Here is a 25798-nt window from a genome sequence, read left to right on the forward strand (position 1 = left end):
GTGTTAGGACATCATCTGTGGGGCTGGCCTTGTTCACTATCTCACAGAGGTCCCAATGACGTATTTGGCAGAGCTGTGGGAAATTCCTTTTCACTTTGCGGAATAGATGTTGTGGCTTCCTGGGCAAGGCAAATGCAGAAAAGCTGACCTGATTATCTAGCCACCACCGTTCTGGTTGGTAATAAAATAATCACACACAAATTGATTATCACATTCAGCTGTGCATGCTGAATTCCAGAGAGGAGAGAACCTATAGCAATACAAATGATCCCAGCTTTTGTCCTATCTCTCAACTAGAGCTGACGATACTCTTTGTCCCAGAGACACACATGGAAAGGCCAGTAGTTATCTGGTCTTCTCAAACTGCACCCCAAGAACTATTTTATTGTATAGTGGAATTTTGTAGTGGTCTCTTAAAGTACATGGCTAAAAAAGTTGAGTACCTGGTCCACCCCTTCCTTCCAATACCCCCATTTATTTCGTGGAAAAGAGCAAATTTTAGCTGGGTTGAAACTGCTAACCACAAGGTGGCAGCAGACACTAGGATTTATTCCCCATCACTCTCGGGCGCTTGAGTTTTTTTAGTCTGAAGTACCTGGATGTTAAGAAGGAAAAAAAATCATTGGGAGGTACAAAAATTACTCTGGTTTCTGTATTTGTATTCATTAGTGATCTGGATCATGCTTCTCAAACTTTCATGTGCACACGAATTACCTGGGGTCTTATTAAAATGCAGATTTCAATATAGTAGAGATGGGGTAGAATCTAATAATTTGCACTTCTAACAGGCTCCCAGGTGATACTGATGATGCTGACCCACATGCTACACTTTGAGTAACAAGCAAGGGCATTTTATGTTCCAGAACTGGGGGAAGGAGCTTAAAAATGCTCAAGAATTAAATATGTAACTGATAAGTTAAGAGAGTGGGTTTGGGAGCTACACTTGGGTTCTTTTTCCAGCTCAGTTGTGTGGCTTTCATCAATTCACTTAACCTATCTGCTTGTTTTCTCATCTGTAAAGTAGGGATACTAATAGAGTCCATAGGAAAATGGAGGCAAGTGGTCCTTTGAGAAGCACTGAAACACAGCACACCTCATGTGCTTTAGTGAAATGGGTGTGTGGTTCTACCTGGTCAGTTTTTCCTCATCCATTGGAATCCCCAGAGCACAATAAATAACAGGCATATGAATGAATAAATGAATGAATGAGCATTTTCTTTAACCATGGCGCAATTCTTTTCCTTCAGTTATTGGAATAGTTGTCTTAATCCTGAATGAAATTAATTCTATAGTGGAAAAAGAGAGCTAATTTTTATTTGTGCATGTGTACGTCTGTTTGCACATGTCTACGAGTGTGTGATTCTGTGTGTGTGTGTAACAGGCTGAAACACTTGCTGCTTTGGTTTCTGTGCTAAGATACACAGGTTCTTCAAGGAGTCCTGAAGCAGATGATGGAAACTGCAAGAGTGGAACATGGGAGAAGACAGAGAGAAGAGCTAGGGCACCGACAGGCTCCCAAATTTGACTGATTTCAGCCAAATTTGTTTCTAAATTCTAGCACTGCCCCTTACAGGTTTTAGGGCCTTGGACAGGTGAAAAAACTTCTCTGGACCTCCACTTTCTTATCTGTAAAATAGGAATAGTAACTGCCACCTTCTGGGGATGTTTTATTCATCGTTACCCAACAACTATTCAAATGCTGGATGGATGCTGGCACTACTCTCGACACCTGGGAAACTACAGAGAACAACACAGTATCACTGAACTAACATAACTTATAATGCTGTGGGGGTGGATGAAACAGTTCTGCCTGATGAATCATTGGCCCTGAGAACTGAACCAGGAGAGTCAGTCACGTGAAAATCATTCTATCCCAGGATGATGAATCAGCAGTTACCAAAGCCCCAAGGTAGAAAGAATCTGATGTCTTAGAGAAGCATAAGATCATCATGTAACCGAAAGTGGGTTTAGCTGCCTGCAGCTATGAAAGCCAAAACCTGAGAGGCAGGTGCTGCTGTAAAGGAAAGGTGGTTTATTTGCAGATGCTGGCCATCTGGAAGAGGGGTGACTCAAGTCTCAAAGCCCATCGCTGGAGCTCAGAGGGAGTGAGTCTAAGTAGGTGGCTCACTCCTTTATGTGGGTTCTTTAAGAGGAACTGCTTGGGGCTCCAGCAGTTTCTTCCACCAACTCAATCCCTGCTGGATTTTGCAGCCTGAAGTTGTGGGGACTTATCTTCCAGGCACTGAAACCCTGGACTGGGGGGCCTGATGTGGGGCTGGGACTCCTTGCTCCCGAGATATACCTCCTGAATTTTTATCCACCACACATGGGTGTGGGACCAGCCCATTCCACACCTGTGCCCCTCCTACTGTCTGGATGGATGTGGTTTCTTTAATTCCATAGTGGTCAGACTTCCATTTAACTCAATTTTTGACATATCTGAGTGATGGTAGTTCTATAGTTTAGTTGTAATTTTGATGTGGTTGTGGAAAGAGGCAAGCCATGTCTGTCTACACCGACACCTTGAATGGAAGTACCATCTTAACCATTTTTAAATGTACAGTTCAGTGTCACTAATATATTCACATCATTGCACAACCATCATCACCATTCATCTCCTGAACTTTTTTCATGTTGCAAAACTGAAATTCTGTAGCCATTAAACTAACTCCACATTCTCCACCTACTTGGCCCCACACCCTACTTGGAAACCACCATTCTGCCTTTCTCTCTCAATGAATTTGATGGGTTTTTGCAGAGATAGTCAATAAATATTTATTCTGTGCAATGGGGATTCAGCCTTGAACAAAACAACTAGAATCCCTGCCCAGGAATCACAATTTAGTGGAGGCAACAGACAGAAAACATGTTAACAAATAGATAAAGCATTTCAGACAATGGTAAAAAAAAAAATGCTGTCAGAAAACTAGAAAAACAAGGTAGAAAGTAAGTGGAAGTGGGTGCTTCTGCCAGAGTGATCAAGAAAGACCTCTTAAAGAGCTCATATTTGAGGTGAGACATTTCATGTTGAAAAGGAGGCAAATGATGGTAAGATCCAGCAGAAGTATTTCAAAGAGGAAAAACAACCAGAGCGAAGGGTCTGAGGAAGGCGGGAACTGGGTCATGTGGAGACCAATGCGGTGGGAACATAGGTTACAAGGGAAGGCAATATCATGCTTGTGTATTATTATTTTTTAATTTTATTTTTTATCCTCATCCAAGGACATGCTTATTGATCTTTTAGAGAAAAGGAAATGGAGGGAGATAGTCATTGAGGTAAGAGAGAAACATCAGTCAGTTGCCTCTTGTATGTGCCCTGACCAGGGACTGAACCTGTAACCCAGGCATGTGCCCCAACCAGGAATCAAACTGGCAAACTTTCACTTTGTGGGATCATACCCAACCAACTGAGCTATACTGGCCTGGGTAGTGTACTTGTACTTTAAAAATCCTGTTGTGTGCAGCTTGGAAAATGCATTGGAGGGGACAAGTATAGTTGCTTAAATGTCATTGTAGGAAATTGGCCCAGGCTAGACATAATGGTGGTTAGGACTAGAGTGAGATAGAAGTGTACAGGCTCAGGAAATTCTTAGGAGGTATAATACTGAAATGAACTGGGTATGAGATGGGTGAGTAGAGAGAGGGAGATTCTGGACTGGAAAATTGGGTTGTTGCAGTCTTTAGAGGTGAGAATGCAGTGGTTTAAGTAGTGGGTAATAGAGCTAGAGAGAAGGGCACCAATTCAAGAGTCCCCCATAAGTAACCTTTTTGTTTCAACCATCTTCTAGGGATGTGTCTTGGAGTCATATCCCTAATATCATTCCTGGGACATTTGTAAATGTTCCTCTGAAAAGACAAAAAGCCAAAGCAGGGCAAAGTCTGGTCAGAACACAATCTCCCTTTGTTCTCAACATTATCCTTGAATTGAACACATCTGAGACTGCATAATCCTATTTAGGTAACCATAACAACAGTTGATCCCAATTGAGATAGCAATTGACTGAAACCACTAAGTCAGAGATTGCAAACCTGAATGCCTGCAGGAAGCAGGCAGGTAAATGTGACCAGCTGTGGGGTGTAGCAGGGAGGGATGAGAATGGTGGTAAACTGCAGAATGCTGCACCAATCAAATCTTATTGAACTTCAAATTTTTAAGAAGCTTTGCACATTTAAAATTGTGGTCTGCAGGTCATATTTGGCCTGTGAATCACCAATTTGCTGCCCCCCCCCCCCCCCCCCCCGAGATCTTTTTATATGCATACACTGGGCAGTCAGCTAGTCAGCTCTTTCCCATCAGTGGTCCTAGAGCTGATTTTCCCCAAGCTTTATCTTAACTGTATTAACTTACATTCTATTGGCTTTTGATCGATTGTTAAATAGTTTTTGCATCTTTATCTGGTTGCATGTTAATCTCACCTAGCAACTTGTAAGCCCTCTGTAAAGTTGGTAAGCAGAGATCCTGGGTCCTGTTCCAATTCTGGGAGAGAGAAACACATAAAACAGAGGGCAGTACAATATACCTTAGTGACCTGGAATTATTTTAAAACAAAATCCTTTTGAAAATGAATGAGTCTGGTGAGCCAACCATTTCCTGAAGGGTCCCCACAAATTCTGGTCACCCTAGATTTACCAGGATTTGGGAGGCCTTTGTGTGTGGAGTAATATGAACCGGGGAATTTTCCCCCTTGTTCAAACAAATCTCTTTACGGAAGATTTTGTCCTTTTGAAAGAAGAAGGTGTCACTTTACAGATCACTTAGCAAGAATTGTATCATGAGGAAATGTGTGCAGGACACCTAAGAGACAGAATGTTTCTCTTGAGAAGACTCCTGACCAAGAGGGTGCCACTTTCTGGAAGTCAGCGAAGGCAAGGGCTAGAGTGAATGTTTCTCTAGAGGCAAGAGGCTTTCCAGTACATGATGCCTTTTTTACACTTGCTTTTGGTGTTGGTTGCTGCCCCAGGTTGGTATCTTTAACTCTGGACTCCTAACATGTAACTCTGAAATAGTCATTTGGTTTGGTTTTACTTTATTTAGTAACTTCTCAGTGTCGGTCCTAGAAGTTGTCAAGGGTGCTGGGCTGTGCCACATTGGGAAGTCCACATTTCAATCAAAAAATCCTCTCAGGTACACTTGATCTGTGCTTAGGCTGGTACAAATTCTTTGGGGGGTACTTGGACAATATGTACCAGGTCTCAGAGCCAGCATTCCCCTTCTGATAACATATTTGGTAGAAATACATAAAGACAGGATATATGTAGGCTATTTGTAATAACAAAAGCTAGAGGCAGCCTACATGTCCATCAACACAAGATTAAATAAATGGTTCTACAGACATACTATGAACATTGAAGCCATTAAAAGGAGGAAGCAAATCTGTGTGTTTTGATATGCAGGTAGAAGGTAATCCATGGTGTACCGTGGAGTAGAGACAGGATGTCCTAAAACTCTGAACATAAGAAGATCCCTTTTAAAAAATCTATCTATATTTACATGCACAGAGAAATAGAAAGTTCTGAAAGAATATATAGAAAATATTTAACAGTGTAATTTTTGGAGATTAGGAGTGGGATGGTAGTAGAATAGCAGGGGTGGGGAGGAATAAGTGGGAGATTTAAAAATTTTTACTTTATTTACTTTATATTGTTTCATTTTTAAAAATGAGTATATATTACATTAAACTAAAATCAAGCCCTGGGATTTGAAAATTAATTACCAAAATTTTGAACGCATAACATCAAGATGTTAAAGTGATTTTTTTTTTTTTTTACTGTGGCATGGTTTGATTTCATAAAATAACTCAATTGATAAACTTAGCCATTTGCTTTAGAACCAGTCACATCTAGAATTGGATAAGCCAAATTGTCGTCATTGCCAACAAAAAGTCATGTAAAATATGTTTAATATTCCAAGAATAAGTGATGGCTATGTGAAAACTGAAAGAGCTCTCTAATTTCCAAATTCTTTTTTTTATTTTTTAAATTTTTATTGTTATTCAATTACAGTTGTCTGCATTTTCTCCCCATCCCTCCACCCCACCTCCCTCCCCTGCCTCCACCCTCCCCCTTGATTTTGTCCATGTGTCCTTTATATATAGTAGTTCCTGTAAATCCCTCTCCCTACTATCCCCTCCCCACACCCCTCTAGCTATTCTTAGATTGTTCTTAACTTCAGTGTATCTGGTTATATTTTGTTTGCTTTTTTCTTTTGTTGATTATGTTCTTATTTAGGTATGATTAGATTTGATATTTCCAGTAAAAATAAATGATAATATTTGGAAAAACAACACCAAACTTCTAGAGCTGTGCTGCCCAGTATGCTAACCACTGTTTAATTATTGTTATTCAGCACTTGAATGTGGCCAGTGTGACTTGAGATATACTATAAGTGCAAAACACATAATAGATTTTGAAGAATTCATATGAGTAAAACAATGTAAACTATCTTATTAACATAAAATTCTTATTAAAAATGTTGATCACATGTTGAAATAATATTTTGAATGCATTGGGTTAAATAATATATAATATTAAAATTAATTTTACCTTAAAAAACTTTTAATGTGGTTACTAGAAAATTTTAACTTACAGATTGGACAGGGCTATTCTATAGTCTTGATATTCTTTAAACAGAATTTTTCTTCAGGTATGGAATACTCTATGTGAATCCACTGGTGCAGTTTTGTATATTCATCTGTTTCTTGGAAATTGAAATAATAGATTAATTGATCACATTAATTCAGTGGGTGGCACATTTAGTAAAGTAAGGATAAAATGAAATCTAAGGAACATTTTATTTCAATATAATTTGTTTTATTTTCACTTATTCTCTGAGTGAAGATTTTTATCTTAAACCTGACGTCACAAACTAGAAACTCTCAATGCATTTGGTATACCAGTTCTCTCCATCTCACCAATACATCTCCATTTTAGGACCCTCACAAGAAATAAGAAGGTCTGGCAACTCAAACCACATTCCCATGTGGGCAAGCAGTTGCTGTCCTCCTTATATAGAAACAAATTCTCGGTTTTACCACAGTCTCCACTATGAAGTACAACAAGTTTTTTTCCAAATCTCCTTTTGTCATTGGGTACAAAGGGGTAGCCTTTCAACCTTTATTAGTCTATGGGTCTACCATCATTTTGATCCTTTTTATTTTAACTTATTGACTTAATTTCAGAAAGTAGAGAGTTTAATATTGAACTATTCGGGCAGGAAATGCATAATAAAATGTCAACTTCTTTAAATAACAGTTTGGTGGATGAGTTGATATGCTCTGAAAATTATTGTTCTCTCTTCTAGAGATTATACATTGCAAAAAATGGTTATATCAGATCATCTTAGTTTGGATTCTCCTGGAAGTACAACCTAAGAATAATATATTTGGGAGGTGATCCCAGGAAACACCAGCACAGGGATAAGGAAATGAGATGATGAGTGGAAGGCAGCCAATGATGGGTGTGTTATCATGCATGTGAACACTGAGGGCAACTGAGCTCATTCCCATTGGGGCCTCGGGGACCCAATGCAGACACACATCTTGAGTCCCCAAGTTACCCACACTGAAGGGTGGTCAGGGTTTTAACCACCACGTCCCTGTGGGTCATTGGCTGAGGGCCATGAACTCTTTGGCACCCACCCAGGCAGAGCTATATATGCTCTCAGGAAGTAGCCTTCTTCACACAGAGGTGAGTATGGACTGAATGGGGTGGGGCACTGAGCATTGGATACACATTTCTAAACAAATTTGAAAAAAAAGAAAAAGACCAAGCCTGCCTGGAGACAGTTCTCCATGGTGTCTTGAAATCAAGATCTCATGAACCCCGGCACTGGCTGCCTGTGTTCTGGACTATCTCTTCGAGAGTGTTTAAATAGGGGTAGACAGAGTGCTTCTCTCTGTAAGAGAGTCCTCCGTTTACCATGTTCTAAAATGAAGCTCTTTTTTCCCTCTGGGCAAGGATCGGGCAGGCTTATGGTTCATTTAAAAAGATTTGGGTTCCCTAAGCTCAAGGCTTCTCAAATGTGACACAAGCCCAGTGCACGCATAGATCTACCAGATCTACTCTGTGTAATTCCTGTGGGGCTTGAGGAGCAAGGGGAACCTATGTGAACATGAAGCTCATGCTGCTTGTTGTGCCAAGAGTAATGAAGTCCCGTTTCTGAAATAGTCAGCTTGGGCTGCCATAATCAGGTAACACCAACTGAGTGGCTTAAACAACAGACATTGATTTTCTCCCAGTTCTGGAGGCTGCAACTCTGAGATCAGGGTATCAGCATGGTCAGTTTCTGGTAAAAGTTCTCTTTCTGGCCTTCTCCCTACGTTTTCATGTGCAGAAAATGGGAGAGAGGGAGGGAGAGAGGGGTAGGGTTGGGGGGTGGGGAAAGAGAGAGAGAAAAAGAGAGAGAGAGAGAGAGAGATCTGTCTCTTTTTGGGGTTGGGGAATTCTGTGTAATTTTATTTATTTTCCAAACTAAAAGTATAAATTTTGATAGAAGTCATATATCAAGTATAAAGGAGAGATCTGCCTCTTCTTATAAGGCCACAGTCCTATCAGTTACAGGCCGCACCCCTATAACCTCATCTAATGTTAATTACCTCCTAAAGGTTCTGTCTCCAGATACAGTCACATTGGAGGCTAGAGTTTCAACATATATGTTTTGGGGGGACACAATTCAGCCCATAGCATTCTGCCCAAATTCAAGTGTCCTGATTCAAATGTTAACCTCATTCAGAATCATACTCACAGGCACATCTGTCATAATCTTTGGCCAAATGTCTGGGCACTTTGAGGTCCAGGCAGATTGACACATAAAACTAACCCTCACAGTCTCTGACCAGGAGTCTGTGTATAAGTGGGCAGGCCAACTTGTTAGCAGGAAATTAGGGTAAAGTCTCAGATCCTTTGTAGTTCTTAATAATCCTACTAAGGCTCCTCAGCTGATTTTATGACTTTTAATAAAAAAGGAACTACAAGTATTTACTGTACTTTTCCTTTGTGGTTTTAAAATATGAAAGAGGTTGGGAAGCATTGTAAAAACCCTTATAAAAGTAATATTTTGTGTTTCCTTTTCTAAGATGTCCTAGCTTTTCCAAATTTTTCCATCGAAAATGCCAGTCCTCTTCTGGAGAATGTCTCTGAACATACACGGGTAGCTGTAATCATGGCATCTGTCCCACCTCCTGCTTCTCTGATTGGAGATCCTGTTATCATTAATGCCAACCCTGTAGTCCATCCATTTGTGCTGTCTCGTCGATCCAAACATCAGTGGGAAGTAAGTATCTAGGCAAGTAGTACCATTACTTGGTACCACAAGGATTCTAAAGTAAAACAATCATCCTTGCCCTTCTTACATTCTGCATATTATTTAGCACCCACTCATCGGGATCCCATTATGTGCCAGACCCTCTAAACATTGTTGAGGATATCAAGAAGCATTTATTTTACATAGGTCTGTTGAAGACCTCCTCACATACAGGACAAAGCACTGGGACTCTCATGGTGGAACATAGTCCTTACCCTCATGGTATTTATTGGTTCATAAGGAGGTATGTTAATCAAGTGAATGCTCACACAGGTATAAAAGTATAAATGTAATAAGAGCTATGAAACACAGCCCCACAGGTCTGTGAACACACCTAAAGGGGGCATAGGATTTGTTAGGCTTCCCTGAGGAAGAGCTATATAAGAAGCAATCTTAAGAATGAGTAGGAATTCAGTAGATGAAGATACAGAGAGGAGAACTCCTGGTAGAGCATGTGCAAAAGTCCTGTGGCAAGAAGGAGTATAGTGAGGAAATAGGACCAAAAGGAGGCCAAAGTATAGGAGCTGATAGGAAAGTGTAGTGGGAGATTAAGCTGGAGAGGAGGCAGAGCCAGTAGGGCCTGCAAGCCATGTTAGGAAGTTTTTAAAAAATATATTTTATTGATTATGCTATTGCAGTTGTCTCAATTTTTCCTCCTTTGCCCCCTCCACCCAGTACCCCCATTCCCTCCAGCAATCCTTCCCTTAGTTCATATCCATGGGTCATACATATAAGTTCTTTGGCTACTCCATTTCCTGTGCTGTTCTTAACATCCCCTGTCTATTTTGTATCTACCATTTGTACTTCTTAATACCTGCATCTTTTCCCCAATTCTCTCCCTACCCCTTCCTAACTGACAACCCTCCAAATGATCTCCATATCTATGACTCTGTTCCTGTTCTGGTTGTTTGCTTAGTTTGCTTTTTAGATTCAGTTGTTGATAGCTGTGCATTTTTGCCATTTTAATGTTCATAGTTTTAATCATCTTTTTCTTATGTAGTTCCCTTTAACATTTCATATAATAATGGCTTGGTGATGATGAACTCCTTTAGTTTTACCTTGTCTGGGAAGTACTTTATCTGTCCTTCCATTCCAAATGATAGCTTTGCTGGATAGAGTAATCTAGGTTGTAGCTTCTTTCTTTTCATCACTGTGAAAACTTCTTGCCAGTCCCTTATGGCCTGCAAAATTTCTTTTGAGAAATCAGCACACAGTCTTATGAGAACTCCCCTGTAGGTAATTAACTTCCTTTTTCTTGTTGCTTTTAAGAGTTACTTTTTATCTTTAACCTTTGGCATTTTAATTATGATGTGTCTTGGTGTGGGCCTCTGTGCTTCCTGGACTTGTATATCTATTTCCTTCACCAAATTAGGTAAGTTTTCTTTCATTATTTTTTCAAATAAACTTTCAATTTCTTGCTCTTCCTCTACTCCTTCTGGCAAACCTATGATTTGGATATCAGTACCTTTGGAAATGTCCCAGAGGCTTCTTATTCTATTCTCATTTTTTTGAATGCTTTTTTCTTCTTGCTGTTCTGATTGAATGCTTTTTTTCTTCCTTATTTTCCAAATCGTTGATTTGAATTTCAGATTCATCCCCTCCACTGTTGGTTCCCTGTTCATTTTTCTTTATTTTACTTAGTGTAAAGTTCATTTCTTTCTGGGTTGTTTTTATTTTGTTGCAGTACACAATGAGTTCTTTGAGCAACCTGATCACCAGTGTTTGTGAACTCTATATCTCATAGGTTGCTTATCTCTATTTCATTTAGTTCTTTTCCTGGAGTTTTGTTATGTTCTTTCATTTGGGCTGTATTTCTTTGTTTCCTCAATTTGGCAGCCTCCCTGTGTTTGTTTCTGTTTATTAAGTAGAACTTCTTTGACTTCCTGTCTTAGTAGCATGGCCTATTGTAGAAAAGGCACCTGTAAAATGTTTAGTTTTACACATTATGTGTAGTAGCTACACATAACTTCGGTAGTTACCAGGGTGGGGCAGTCTGTTTCATCACTTTGTGGCTTTGTGTGAAGGAGGGCTCAGAGAGGGGACAATGCCACTGCTTGGCCTCTGGAGATTACCAGAGAGAAAGCTGTCTTCCCAGCATTTTCCCCCTTGCCAGTCACTTTACTTTCTCCCCTTCTGTGTGTATGCCACTTGTGCCTTTCCAGCTGTTGGCCTGGTGTTGAATCCCAAAGGGTATGGGTTTGCATGAGTCCTAAGTCTGTTGTGAGCCCTTTAAGAGAAGTCTCATGAAAATCCTGCAGTTTCTTCTACCACCCCAACCTTCACTGGTTTTGCAGCCAGAAGTTATGGGCACTTATCTTCCTGGTACTCGAACTCTGGGCTGGGTTGTCTGGTCTAACACTGGGATTGCTCGCTCCTGAGGTGTCCCTCCCAATTTTTATCCACCATGTGTGAATGTGAGACTGTCCTTTCCACCACCTCTCCATGCAGCTCTTCACCTCACTATGCCTCTGTGTCTCTGCCCTTCCTACCAGTCTGGATGAATGTGGCTTCCTTAAATCCTTGATTGTCAGACTTCCATACAGCTCAATTTTCTGACAAATATGGGTGAAATTTGTTTTGTAGTCTAGTTGTAATTTTTGCTGTAGTTGTGAATGGAGGTGAAGCATATTTACCTACATTTACCTACACCTTCGTCTTGGCCAGACCATGTTAGGAAGTTTTGTTACCACCCAAGATAATAAAACTAATTTTTCCCTCTGGGGTAAAGTTCAAGCAAGCTTACTGCTCATTTTAGAAGAGTTGGGTTTCTAAGCTCAGGGTTCCTCAAATATGATGCAAACCAACTGTGTGCATAGCATTCACCTTGTCTCCTCTGCAACCTCCCATGGGACCTGGAAGCAAGGTCAACCATATGAACATGAAGCTCATGCAGCTTGTTGTGTGGTGAGTAATAAAGTCTGTAAGAGCAATGTGTGATTTCCAGCATAGGGTCTTAATGTAGGGGAATCTGAATTGGCTCCTGGTTTTAAGAGATTCTGAAACTGGTAGGGTGGACAGATAACTAAATGACCAATTGTGGTGTATCATGAGAGGCAGTATGAAAAAGTGGTTTAGAACCAGGAACTCTGGAGTCAAACTGCCTGGGTTCAGATCCTGGTTTTTTATTATTGCTTAGGGCAAATGACTTAACCTCTTTGTTCTGGTCACATGTCCATAGCACGGGGTGGAGAGATATATACTGCTTTCATTGGAGGGAACTATTAAGTCATATGGCAAAGGACATGACTATAGTGAAGGCCAAAGGACTGGGGACATTCAAGTCACTGCCCACATCTAAGAAACAATTGGGGAGTTTTATGGAAAAAAAGATATGATTTGCTTACATTTTATGGGAAACACTTTGGCTGCTGTTATGAGCACAGACTACAGAGGGGCAAAACATATCTGTTAGGAGGTTACTGAATATTCTTGCCAACTCTTGGTATTGTCAGATTTTAAATTTGCTTCCAACTTCAGTGAGGTGCAAAATGCTATTCATGCATTTATTAGTTAGATTTTTAAAATAACTCTATATAGCAAAATGGCAGCAAAGACTATTCAATAGTTAAGTTTATTGATTTTTGTTTAGTTTAGGGATTTTTGTGTGTGTGTGTGTGTGTGTGAGGCAGTAAATTACACCTGTTCTAAGCACAGGTTTTGGGGTTTGACAAACCTAGGATTACACGACAGCTCCTCTAACTAGCAACAGCATGACCTTGGGTAAGTTCCCTGACTTTTCTGCTCTTTGTTTTTCTTTTGTATACAAAAAGATTAATAATAATAATACCTCATTCAGGGCTTAGTAAGAAGATCCTGAGAAATAATGCATGCAAGGTGCCATCTTAGTGCTTGCCCCATCACAAGGAATTAACACACAGTGGTGGTTACTATAATAAATATATTCATGCTTCTATGTTCAACACCATTGTAGTCAAACTACAGATAATAAAAACTAAGAGAAAGATAGTCACATTATAATAACTGTGTCATAGACCAGCTCTAGATAGCTTTATAAACAGTGTAATTATGAAAGTTTCCTATCATGGAAATAAGTCTGCAGATAAAGGCAGAACTAAATGAGTTGATCTGTCTCTACCACATTCTAGAACGAAAGGGCATACACTTCTATTTGAGGTTTAGCATATTATTATCCTTTGTTGAACTTCCTTCCTGCAGGAAAAAGGCTTGTTCAGTTTGCAAGACTGAGCTCAGGTGAGGTGTTGGGACAGGCAGTCAAAAAATTTTTGCTAAAACCACACAAGTCTCCTGGAGAAACAATAGCAGAGCTTGAAGTGAACTGATTATACAGATAAATAAAAATTTCATGGAAATGAGTCAAGGTTCGCTCTGGTTACATAATCTTCAAATTACTACCTGTCATTGAGCAACATACATGGTTTGCACTGGCAGGATAGAAAAAGGAATTCAAGTTACCCTTTGTACGTGCACTTTTCCTGGGTGGAGGTAATCACCAGAGGGCAACTTCAACCACCTCCCTGTCTTCTTCCATTAACAAGTCTAAAGAACAAACATTTGCATTTTAAAAAATTCAGTAAGTATTTGTTGAGAAGCCTGATATTTTATAAAGTGCTAGGGGGCAAAGAAGACACAACGCTGCCCCACAGGACTTCCAGGGTAGAGGGAACCACAGCAGCAGGGCCAGCCTGAGCCTGGGGCTGTGCTTCCTGGGTAAGAAAGTCCATGAGAACAGAATGTGCTTAATGACAGCTTGAAAATCCCATATATCATCAGGAACATCAGGGTATGATGAAAAGAAAAAAAAATTTAGAGTCAGGAAGAGCTGCTTTTAAATCTTTGTCACTTGCTCTCTGTATTACTCAGGCTTCTAGCTTCTGAGCCTCAGTTTCCTCATTGCTAGCATGAGGCTGATAATAGCATTTGCTCTATGAACTAAAGAGATAAAGAAACTTGGCCATTCTGTGTTAAGTGTTGAGTAGAGGAGAGCTCTCAAATATGAATGCGTTACTGACTTCCCATGGCAGTGGTAGGATAATACTCAGGTGTTACTTCCACTCATAGTGCTGGTCAGTGCAAGGTCCTGGGGTCGACTGGCAGGGATGAGGTCCAGGTCTTTCTCTTTCTGCAGCATCACTTTCCTAGCTGTATATGTAATCTAAGCTTCAGTTGCCTCATCTGTGAAATGGTGATAATAATAGTATCTTCCTCAGTTTTTTTTTTTTTTTTTCATGTTTCAGTGAGGTAAAGAACCATGAGCAATACCTGGATTCTTTTTCATCTATGTTTAGGTGCCAGGTAGTTTAGTTTTGATTAAAAACATCAGCTTGATGTCAGATGGAGTCAGAGCCATTGCACTTCCCTGTGAAAACTTGGCCATGCTGCTTAACCTCTTCAGACTCAATTTCTTCCTCTGTAAAATGCATCCAATAATAGCACCCATTTGTAGTAAAAAAGAAGGTAGAACGACATGTTTGTTAACTGCTTAGGATAATGCTTGAAAACTCAGAGGTGGGAGAGAGACTCAATAAACTCTGTTATTAGGAAGAATAACATGGAAAGCTGGGAAGGGTGAAAATGAGATAACACATGGGAATTCTCTGTTCATGAGATTTTCAATAAATCAGGTTACATTGCTTCCACACTTTTTCATTTTTTTATTGTTGTTCTATTACATTTGTCACAATTTTGCCTGGTTACTCTCCCCTGCCCTGCACTACCCCCACTCCCACAGTCAATCCCCACCCTCTTGACCATGTCCATGGGTCATTTACACTTGTTATTTTTTTTTAAATTTTTATTGTTATTCAATTACAGTTGTATGCCTTTTCTCCCCATCCCTCCACCCCACCCCAGCTGAACCCACCTCCCTCCCCTGCCTCCACCCTCCCCCATGATTATGTCCATGTGTCCTTTATAGTAGTTCCTGTAATCCCCCCTTCCCACTGTCCCCACCCCACTCCCCCCTGGCTATTGTTAGATTGTTCTTAACTTCAATGTCTCTGGTTATATTTCGTTTGCTTTTTTCTTCTATTGATTATGTTCCAGTTAATGGTGAGATCATATGGTATTTGTCCCTCACCATCTGGCTTATTTCACTTAGCATAATGCTCTCCAGTTCCATCCATGCTGTTGCAAGGGGTATAAGCTCCTTCTTTCTCTCTGCTGCATAGAATTCCATTGTGTAAATATACCATAGTTTTTGGATCCACTTGTTTGCTGATGGGCACTTAAGTTGCTTCAGTACTTGGCTATTATAAATTGTGCTGCTATGAACATTGGGGTGCATAGGTTCTTTTGGATTGGTGTTTCAGGGTTCCTAGGGTATAATCCCAGCAGCAGAAATGCTGGGTCAAAGGGCAGTTCCATTTTTACTTTTCTGAGGAAATTCCATACTGTTTTCCACAGTGGCCTCACCAGTCTGCATTCCCACCAACAGTGCACTAGGGTTCCCTTTTCTCCGCATCCTTTCCAAAATTTGTTTGTTGATTTGTTTATGTTGGCCACTCTGACTGGTGTGAGTGAGGTGGTACCTCATTGTGGTTTTAATTTGCATCTCTCTGATGGCTAGTGATGCTGAGCATCTTTTCATATGTCTCTGGGCCCTCTGTATGTCTTCCTTGGAGAAGTGTCTGTTCAAGTCCTTTGCCCATTTTTTAATTGGGTTGTTTGTCTTCCTGGAGTGGAGTTATGTGAGTTCTTTATATATTTTGGAGATCAGGCCCTTTTCTGAGGTATCATTAGCAAATATGTTTTCCCATACATTTGGTTCTCTTTGTAATTTGGCACTGTTTTCTTTAGCCATGCAGAAGCTTTTTATTTTGATGAGGTCCTATTTGTTTATTCTTTCCTTTATGTCCTTTGCTTTAGGGGACATGTCTGTGAGGATGTTGCTGCATGGAATGTCTGAGATTTTCCTGCCAGTGTTTTCCTCAAGGACTTTTATGGTGTTACAACTTATATTTAAGTCTTTTATCCACCTTGAGTTTATTTTTGTGTATGGCGTAAGTTGGTGATCGAGTTTCATTTTTTTGCATGTAGCTGTCCAGATCTCCCAACACCATCTGTTGAAGAGGCTGTTTTTGCTCCATTTTATGCTCCTGCCTCCTTTGTCAAATATTAATTGACCGTAAAAACTTGAGTTTATTTCTGGGCTCTCCGTTCTGTTCCATTGGTCTATGTGCCTGTTTTTATGCCAGTACCAGGCCGTTTTGATGACAGTGACCTTGTAATACAGTTTGATATCAGGTATTGTGATCCCTCCTGCTTTGTTCTTCTTTCTCAACATTGCTGCAGCTATTCGGGGTCATTTATGGTTCCATATAAATTTCTGAAATGTTTGTTCTATATCTGTGAAATATGTCATGGGTACTCTAATAGGGATTGCATTGAATCTATAAATTGCTTTGGGTAGTATGGCCATTTTGATGATGTTAATTCTTCCAATCCATGAGCATGGTACATGCTTCCATTTGTTTGTGTCTTCCTTAATTTCTTTCTTCAGTGTTGTGTAGTTTTCTGAGTACAGGTCTTTGACCTCCTTGGTTAGGTTTATTCCTAGGTACTTTATTTTTCTGGTTGCTATATCAAATGGGATTTTTTTTTTTCCTGATTTCTGTTTCTGCAGTTTTGTTGTTGGTATACAGGAATGCCTTTGATTTCTGAGTATTGACTTTGTATCCAGCTGTTTTGCCAAATTCATTTATCAGGTCCAGTAGTGTTTTGGTGGAGTCTATAGGATTTTCCATGTACACTCTGATGTCATCTGCAAACAGTGACAGTTTCATTTCCTCCTTTCCAATTTGGATGCCTTTTATTGCTTTTTCTTGTCTGATTGCTGTGGCTAGGACTTCCAATACTATGTTGAATAGGAGTGGTGAGAGAGGGCATCCTTGTCTTGTTCCTGATCTCAGTGGGAAAGGTCTAAGTTTTTGTCCATCGAGTATGATGTTGGCTGTAGGTCTCTCATATATGGCCTTTATTATGTTGAGGAATGCTCCCTTTATTCCCACTTTGCTCAGTGTTTTTATCAGAAATGGGTGCTGTATCTTATCAAATACTTTTTCCTCATCTATTGATATGATCATGTGATTTTTGTCTTTGCTGTTGTTCATGTGATGTATTATGTTTATTGATTTGCAAATATTGTACCATCCTTGCATCCCTGGGATGAATCCCACTTGGTCATGGTGTATGATGTTTTTAATGTATTGCTGGATGCGGTTTGCCAATATTTTGCTGAGAATTTTAGCGTCTATGTTCATCAGTGATATTGGCCTGAAGTTTTCTTTCTTCTTTGTGTCTTTATCTGCTTTGGGGATTAGGATGATGCTGGCTTCATAAAAAGAGTTTGGGAGTCTTCCATCAGTTTGGATTTTTTCGAATAGTCTGTGAAGGATAGGGGTTAGCTCTTCCTTAAATGCTTTGTAGAATTCTCCTGTGAAACCATCTGGTCCAGGGCTTTTGTGTGTTGGGAGTTTTTTGATGACTGCTTCAATTTCATCTGCTGTGATTGGTCTGTTCAGGTTTTCTGCTTCTTCTTCATTCAGATTTGGAAGATTATATTTTTCTAGAAATGTGTCCATTTCACCTAGGTTTTCAAATTTCTTGGCATACAGCTCTTCATAGTAATTTCTTACAATCCTTTGTACTTCTATGGTATCAGTTGTAATCTCTCCTCTTTCATTTCTAATTGTGTTTATTTGGATCCTCTCTCTTTTTTTCTTGATGAGCCTACTTAAGGGCTTGTCTATTTTGTTTATGTTTTCAAAGAACCAGCTCCTGGATCATTGATCCTTAGAATTGTGCTTTTAGTCTCTATGTCGTTTAACTCTGCTCTGATCTTGGTTATTTCCTTCCTTCTGCTTGCTCTGGGCTGTCTTTGTTGTTGTTCCTCCAGTTCCTGTAGGCGTAGGGTTAGGTGGTTTGTTTGAAATGTTTCTATCTTTTTAAGGTAGGCCTGTATTGCTATGACCTTCCCTCTCAGGACTGCCTTTGCTGTGTCCCATAGGTTTTGGGTTGTTGTGAGTTCATTTTCATTTGTTTCCAGAAAGTTTTTGATTTCTTCCCTAATCTCGTTCTTGACCCATTCATTGTTTAATAGCATGGTATTTAGTCTCCATGATTTTCAGTGTTTTGGGTTTTTTCCTTTGGGGTTGGTTTCTAGTTTCAGTCCCTTGTGGCCAGAGAAAATGCTTAATATGATTTCAATTTTCTTGAATTTGTTGAGGCTTGCTTTGTGTCCTATCATGTGGTCTATCTTTGAAAAAGTTCCATGTACACTTGAAAAGAATGTGTATTTTGCTTCTTTGGGATGAAAAGCTCTATAGATATCAGTTAATTCCATTTCCTCTAGGGTATTGTTAAGTGACACAATATCCTTGTTGATATTTTGTTTGGAAGACCTGTCCATTTTTGATAGTGGGGTGTTAAAGTCCCCTAGTATAATTGTATTGCTGTCAATATCTTTCTTGAAGTCCTCCAAGATTCTCTTTATGTATTTGGGTGCTCCTATGTTGGGTGCATATATATTTACAATGTTTATGTCTTCTTGGTGGATTCTTCCTTTGAGTATTATGAAGTGACCTTCTGGGTCTCTCCTTATGGCCCTTCTTTGGAAGTCTATTTTGTCTGATATGAGTATTGCTACCCCTGCTTTTTTTTCCCTTTCCGTTTGCTTGGAAAATTTGTTTCCAGCCCTTCACTTTCAGTCTGTGTAAGTCTTTTGTCTGAGATGGGTCTCTTGTAGGCAGCATATGTGTGGGTCATGTTTTCGTATCCATTCAGCTATTCTATGTCTTTTGATTGAAGAATTTAATCCATTTACGTTTAAGGTTATTCTCAATAGGTAGTTATTCATTGCCATTTTTTCCTACCTGTGTTCTTCTCCCTTTCTCTTTTCCTTCCTTTCCTTAAAGCAAACCCTTTAGCGTCTCTTGCAGAGCTGGCTTGGTGGAAGTGTATTCTTTTAGACTTCTTTTGTCTGGGAAACTCTTTATTTGGCCTTCTATCTTGATTGAGAGCCTTGCTGGGTAAAGTAGTCTTGGTTGCAGGCCTCTGTTTCTCATTACTTGGAATATTTTTTGCCTTGGAATATTACTTGTCTTGGAGCGTTTCCATTGAGAAGTCAGTTGCTAACCTTATTGGGGCTCCCTTGGATGTTACTTCCTGTTTCTCCCTTGCTGCTTTTAAGATCCTCTCTTTGTCTTGGAATTTTTCGATTTTATTGTGATGTGTCTTGCATTGGGCCTCTTTGGGTTCCTCTTGATTGGGACTCTCTGTTTCCTGGATTGGGGTGACTTTTTCTCTCCTCAGATTAGGGAAATTTTCCATCATTACTTTTTCAAACAGGTTTTCTATCCCTTGCTCTTCTTCTTCTCCTTTTGGTATTCCTATTATTCGGATATTGTTACGTTTCATGTTGTCCTGCATTTCCCTTAATCCATCTTCATTCTTTCTGAGCCTCTTTTCCTTTTCTTGCTCTTTCTGGGTGTTTTTTTCTACTTTGTCCTCCAGCTCGCTGATCCGATCCTCTGCTTCATCAAGTCTGCTTTTAATTCCTTCTACTGTGTTCTTCAATTCAGAAATTGTATTCTTCATTTCCTCTTGGCCCTTGTTGATAGTTTCTATTTCCTTTTTTATGTTGACATAGTTTGCAGTGAGTTCATTGTAGTTTCCCTGTAGTTTCTGTAGTTCTCTGTGAGCTCAGAGAGCTCAGTGAGCTTCCTGATATCCATTGCTTTAAAATCAGTATCTGATAGTTGTCTTGCCTCTTTTTCAGTTAGCATTCTTTCTGAGGCTTCCTCCTTTCCTTTAATTTGGGGATTGTTTCTTTGTCTTCCCATTGTTTGTGAGACTCTTCCTGTTAGCCTCTGCTTCTTAAATTGATCTATTCTGTCTCCCTGGGTTTAGGGTATGAACGTCTATGGTAGAATGCCAATGGGAATCAGTGGTGCTGTCTCCTTAATCTCCTGTGCTCACTGGTCTTGAGCTGATGTTTATGGGTGTAACACGGTCTAACTCTGGTCTTTTCAGCACTCTAGGTTTTCTTGTCTCGTCTGTGGGAAAAAGAGGAAGAGGGGCAAAAAAAAAAAAGAAGGAGGGAAGGAGGGAAAAAGGGAATAGAAAAGGAAAGGAAAGAAGGAAGAAGGAATAAAGAAAGATGAGAGGCAAGATAAGAAGGAATTTTAACAAAAATTAAAACGAAAGAATAAATAAAAGAAGGCAGGAAGAAGGAATAAAAAAGTAAAGGATGGAAGGAAGAATGAATAAAAAAAAAGAAAGAAGGACAGAAAGGAAGAAGGGATTCAGGAGGAAAGGAGGAAAGAAAAAAAAAAAGTCTTCTTCTGGCTTTAAACTGGTCAGGTTATTTCTGCTGGTCTTCCTGTCTGTGGAACGGGAGGGGGTGGTTGGAAGGATTGGTTTCACTTTTCTGCCTTCCTTTTCTCACTTCCGAAGAGTGAGCCACACTCTTTGCTGTTGTTCAGCCTTCAGTCCAGTTCCTCCGGGTCCTTGTGTTCCCCACTAGGCCTTTAGTTCACCAGCTGTGCTGTCCTTGAGTTGCACCAATTAGAGGCAACTCACATTCCACCTTCTTGCTCTTTGCTGTCTTAGATGCTAGGGGCTCTCGGTGCTGCTATGGGGTAGTTCAGCCCCCTACTGGGTCAAGTCTTTCTTGGGTCTGCAGTCTCTCCTCTGCTGGGTGTTCTGCCTTCCTCCTAGAGAGCCAGTAGGCCCTGCAGGGTTCTGTGCTCAGGGGCTAGGTAGGAGTTTTTCAGAACCTGTGCTTTTGGGTGTGGTCACCTGCACACAGCCAGGCTGTTGATCGGGTTGTGTGGCCATCTCAGCTTTGGGCCTGGGTTGGCTGCCAATCGACCGCTTTGGGTCTGTGCGTTGGGGCAGCCAGTCACTGATCTGGTTGCGCACACACCCGGGGTTTCAGGTGTGGGCCCCAGGCTAGTGATTGGGGTACGCACCCACTGGGGCACTTGGGGTCTGGTGCCCAGGCTGCCGGGCCATTTATCAGGGCGCTTGCTCACCCGGAGTTTCAGTTGTGGGCCCCCAGTCCGCTAATCTGGGTGTGCGTCAGCCGGGCTTCATGTGAGCTCGGGCTGCTTTTCCAGGTTCCCAGTCCAGGGGCTGAGGGGGGAGGGGCGCCAGAGGCCACGGCTGCTGCAGAGAGTTCTCTAACTAGCTGCTGAGTGCCTCTATTTTCTTTTCCTTTTTTGAGAAATTCTTCCTATTCAAGCCCCCTGGTCCAAACAAGCACCTGGCTGCTCACACAGCCCAGCCTGGCTCTCTCCCAAGAATCCTGCAGCAGACCCTGCACCCTGGCCGGGGGCTTCAGCTGCCCTGGTCCCATGCTGGTTCCAGGGACCTTATTGTCCTTAAGCACTCTTCTTACCGTCTGATCTTTCAATGTCCTCTATCTTTGGTCTCTGATCTTCATATATGCTGGAATACTGTTGGCTGTTCACTCTGCTCCTCAGATCAGCTAGGTATTTCACTGGTGTTGAGGGGAAGTGGACTCTGGTCCCACCTATCTTGCCGCCATCTTCTCTCTCTCTACACTTGTTCTTTAATTAGGCCCTTCCCCTTTCCTCTCTTATCCCAATCCCCACTCCTCTCTGGTCCCTGTCAGTCTGTTCCTTGTTTCCATGCTTCTGGTTCTATTTTGATCATTTGTTTGTCTTGTTCTTCTTATAGGTGTGATCATGTGGTATTTGTCTTTTGCCACCTAGCTTATTTCACTTAACATAGTACTCTTTAGTTCTGTCTGTGCTGTCATTTAGGGTAGTAGCTACTTCTTTCTTTCTGCTGCATAGTATTTCATCATGTAAATGTACCACAGGTTTTTGATCCATTCATTTATTGATGGACACTTAGGCTGTTTCCAGCACTTGGCTATTGTGAATAACACTGCTATGAACATAAGGGTGCATAGGTTCTTTTGAATTGGTGTTTCAGGATGCTTAGGGTATAATCCCAGCAGTGGAATTCCTGGTTCAAAAGGCAGTTCCATTTTTAGTTTTTTGAGGAAATTTCATACTGTTTTCCACAGTGGCTGTACCAGTCTGCATTCCCACCAACATTGCATTAGGGTTCCCTTTTCTCAGCTTCCTTGCCAGTGCTGCTTGTTTGTTGCCTTGTTAATGATGGCCATTCTGACAGGTACGATGTGGTATCTCATTGTGGTTTTAATTTATATACAAGATTTTTACCTTTTTTTAAAAAATGGTTATTCATATTGGGATTATATGTCTAAAATATTCTGTCTACATCCTTATGAAGCCAATCATTCACTCCGTTACTCTGCACTTTTTGTTTGATTTAGTTATTCACCACTGGAGTACCCAAGCTGGACTTTGAGACGGTGACTCTCTACTCCTTGATAGTCTATGCCAAAGACAACCAAGGTGCAGCAGCATCACAGACCATTTTAATCCAGATTGCGGATGTGAATGAGCCACCCACTTTCACTGGAACCTTTGCTCAGAGAGACCAAGGTACACAGCTCTTCTCTTGTGGAGAAGAGGGTCCGCTGGATACATATGTGTGGATTCTGTGTCCTGCACCCTAGGTGCTCTCATGGTGTTATGATTATATGGGTGATAAGAATAATGATAAAGGTCTGCCACTAATCAGGCACTAACTCTTTAGCAGGCACTGTCCTCAGAGCATCTGATGGATTAATTTATGAAATGCTTATAGCACTAGAGGTGGGAACTATTCATATATGTATTATAGATGATTTATTAGACTTAGAATGGTGAAGTAACTTGCTCAGTGTTAAAACATTCATTTTTCTATTTGATTATTATATACTAAAGTTATTATTTTATTCATGTGATTATTTAATTAACAGTGTGTCGATGTCATTAAGTTAAAAGCTTTGTGAGGGCAGGGATCATGTTCTTTTTGCATGTTTTCTTGCTCTCTCTTTCATTTTCAACTCATGTGAATATTTCTCTTACGCTTGTCTCTGTCCTTCTCATCTCTGCCTCTTTTTATGCTGTCAAATATTTAATACCTGCATATGGATAATTCATGTTCTCTATTGAAAACAAACAATATTGTTATAGTTTACATTCATAAATCTCTTTGTTCTCTACTTGACACACGATGCTTGACAAATGGTGTCTATTATTATTATAATTATTACTATAATTATTATGATTAATGGGAATCACCCTATAAAATCGTCTGTACTGAGCAACCACAATGCCTTCAGTTTTATCTAAAATCCAGGTTTGGATGAGGGGTTTTGGGGCTTACAATATCTATTATACATTTTCTGGCAGTTACTGAGATTTATATCCTAGAAGATACTGCCCCGGGCACAGTCATTTACAGAGCAGCGGCCAAGGATCCAGAGGATGCTGTTTTGGAGGTAATTTATGGTTCGGGGCAGAGAATATCAGTGCCTGTAGTTTTATGTATGACTGCATTCACATATAAAGCCACAGTGATAATCAGTGCATTATACCACAACTCTGGTTCTAAACATACCTTTTGCCTGAAACACCAGGATATTTTTGGTGAAAATGTTTGAGGGCTGGACTGTCTGGGTAATTGCTTCCCTCTAGTGTATCACACCTATGCAGGGAGGCCCAGTGAATCCTTAGGTGTTGACAAAAGATGCCAAGCCATTTCATCTTGTCCTTGGGGATCTTGGCTACACACACACACACTGTTGAGAAACTATATAGCTTTCTGGTAGAATTAATTTGTATTTCAAAATGCTGGGTCTTATCCTCAGGCTTTATAGGCTTTATAGGCTTTATAGTACCGCAGGAATGCACTTATTTTCAGGATAGGTGTCTTCCAGTTATAGATACCACAGGAGGAGGAGGAAACTATGGACTCTGTGCCAAGAGGCTTGGAATTAAATCTTAACTTTACTGCTGTGAGTCATTTAACATTTCTGCCTTTCTGTTTCAACCATAAAATTGGGGAAACGATATAGGCTTTGTCTTCTCTCCTATTGCTTTCTCTCATACTATAATGAACTTGAAAGTAGTTTTTCAACTATGTAGTATCTTACAAGTGACAAAATTTATATTACTGTCTCAATTTTTGATGCTGTATGGAATGGTTATGGTATTGTTAAGTTGTAACAGTTTTAGCTAATGAACTAGTAGATAAGAATATCATGCTTTTAATTTTTAATGTGTCACTTTCAGAAATTGGCTAAACCCTGGAGAATTGTACATATTGATGTGGTACTTTCAGCATTTACAATTTACTGGTAATACTACTGGGTCATTCATTGCTCAAGGCAACTTGACTTTTAGAAAATTTTCATTAAACAAATAGATGGCCACTAATATTTGAGGCATAGTCCACATGATTTTTAAAAATCACTGAATACACTCAAGTAATTATGCACAGAAAACCACTGCTGTTGTCGAGACCCCTCTCCCCCATTTGTCTCATCCTCCTCCCAGCAGAACAAAACCACATCCAGTATGAGACTGGAAAGGTCACAGCTTCCTTTAAAACATGTAATTAAGCCACCTAATCATGCATATCGCTCCACATCAACTCGTTCAAGATTATAGTACTGAATCTAGCACTGAGCAATTCCAGCTGTAAGAGAATCAGATATTATATTGCAATTGCTTCCTTGGTGTACTCCATGGCAGCTCATCCACCATGTTGACATTTTAGGGTGGAAAGCACATCACAGTCCAGCTATGCCTCCAACATGCAATTACAATGACTTACTAGCCAATTAATGCAAGTAATTTATTTCAAATGAAGGACTACCAAATGCTTATTCATATAAGTTAAAAGCTTCTGGCCCTGGCTCTATTCTTTTCTAAGAAGACAACTGGTTCCTGGGCCATATTTAGAAGGCTAATGCAGTGTTGTTTGTGAATTTTCTCCAAAATGGAATGACATAGGCTGTGGAAACTTCCATTTAGACACACTCTTATACACATTATTCTGACATAGTAGATCAGACCAGACATGTTGTTCAAGTACTCACGACTTTTTGAGTCTTCATATTAATTCATAGAAAAATTTGTTCTAATCTGAGAAAGAACTCAGCACTGTTTTGCAGTCTGATGTATGATGATAATAATGCAACTAATAACTGTTTATCATGTGACAGGCACATACTTTATATAATTTACTTCCTGAAGTAGATGCTATTGTCTATTCTGATATTAATGAATGGCTCAATAAGTTAGAATGTTATGTCTTTAATTTATAGATGAGAAGTATTTAGTCTAATAGAGATCAAGTAATTTGTCTAAAGAGTAAGTAGTACAGTTGTGATTCAAACCCATGTCCATTTTGCTCTATAGCCTATACATTTTCTATCATACCAACAATTGCTAAATTGCTTCCACAAATACTCCATGAGAAAAATAACAGATCTTATGCTCAAATGATTTTGGGAAATAATGTCTCCGTATTTTCTCTGAATGTAAAATACAGCATGTTAAATGCCCTGAAGAGTTCTCCAATAGACAGATGTATATTTAATCATATTTTTTCTAATTATTTTCCCAT

At 40.0% G+C, this 25798-nt stretch overlaps 1 protein-coding gene across 5 annotated transcripts in view; it reads left to right on the top strand.

Annotated features, from left to right (window-relative positions):
• The first annotated feature begins 4841 nt into the window (after positions 1 to 4841).
• The window catches only part of LOC123479381 (cadherin-related family member 3), a 110316-nt gene continuing 89359 nt past the window's right edge, over positions 4842 to 25798 (top strand). For 4 of the 5 annotated variants that reach the window (XM_045192296.2, XM_045192295.2, XM_045192298.3 and 1 more), the window contains exons 1-4: positions 4842 to 4961; positions 9075 to 9271; positions 22611 to 22782; positions 23578 to 23666. In XM_045192296.2, coding sequence (XP_045048231.2) covers positions 4916 to 4961; positions 9075 to 9271; positions 22611 to 22782; positions 23578 to 23666 — 504 coding nt within the window. In that variant the 5' untranslated portion in view covers positions 4842 to 4915. The remainder of the gene's footprint in view (positions 4962 to 9074; positions 9272 to 22610; positions 22783 to 23577; positions 23667 to 25798) is intronic. The other variant, XM_045192297.2, reaches the window with a different exon arrangement.

The sequence above is a fragment of the Desmodus rotundus genome, chromosome 8 (assembly GCF_022682495.2).
Source record: "Desmodus rotundus isolate HL8 chromosome 8, HLdesRot8A.1, whole genome shotgun sequence".
In the NCBI taxonomy this organism is placed as follows: domain Eukaryota; kingdom Metazoa; phylum Chordata; class Mammalia; order Chiroptera; family Phyllostomidae; genus Desmodus; species Desmodus rotundus.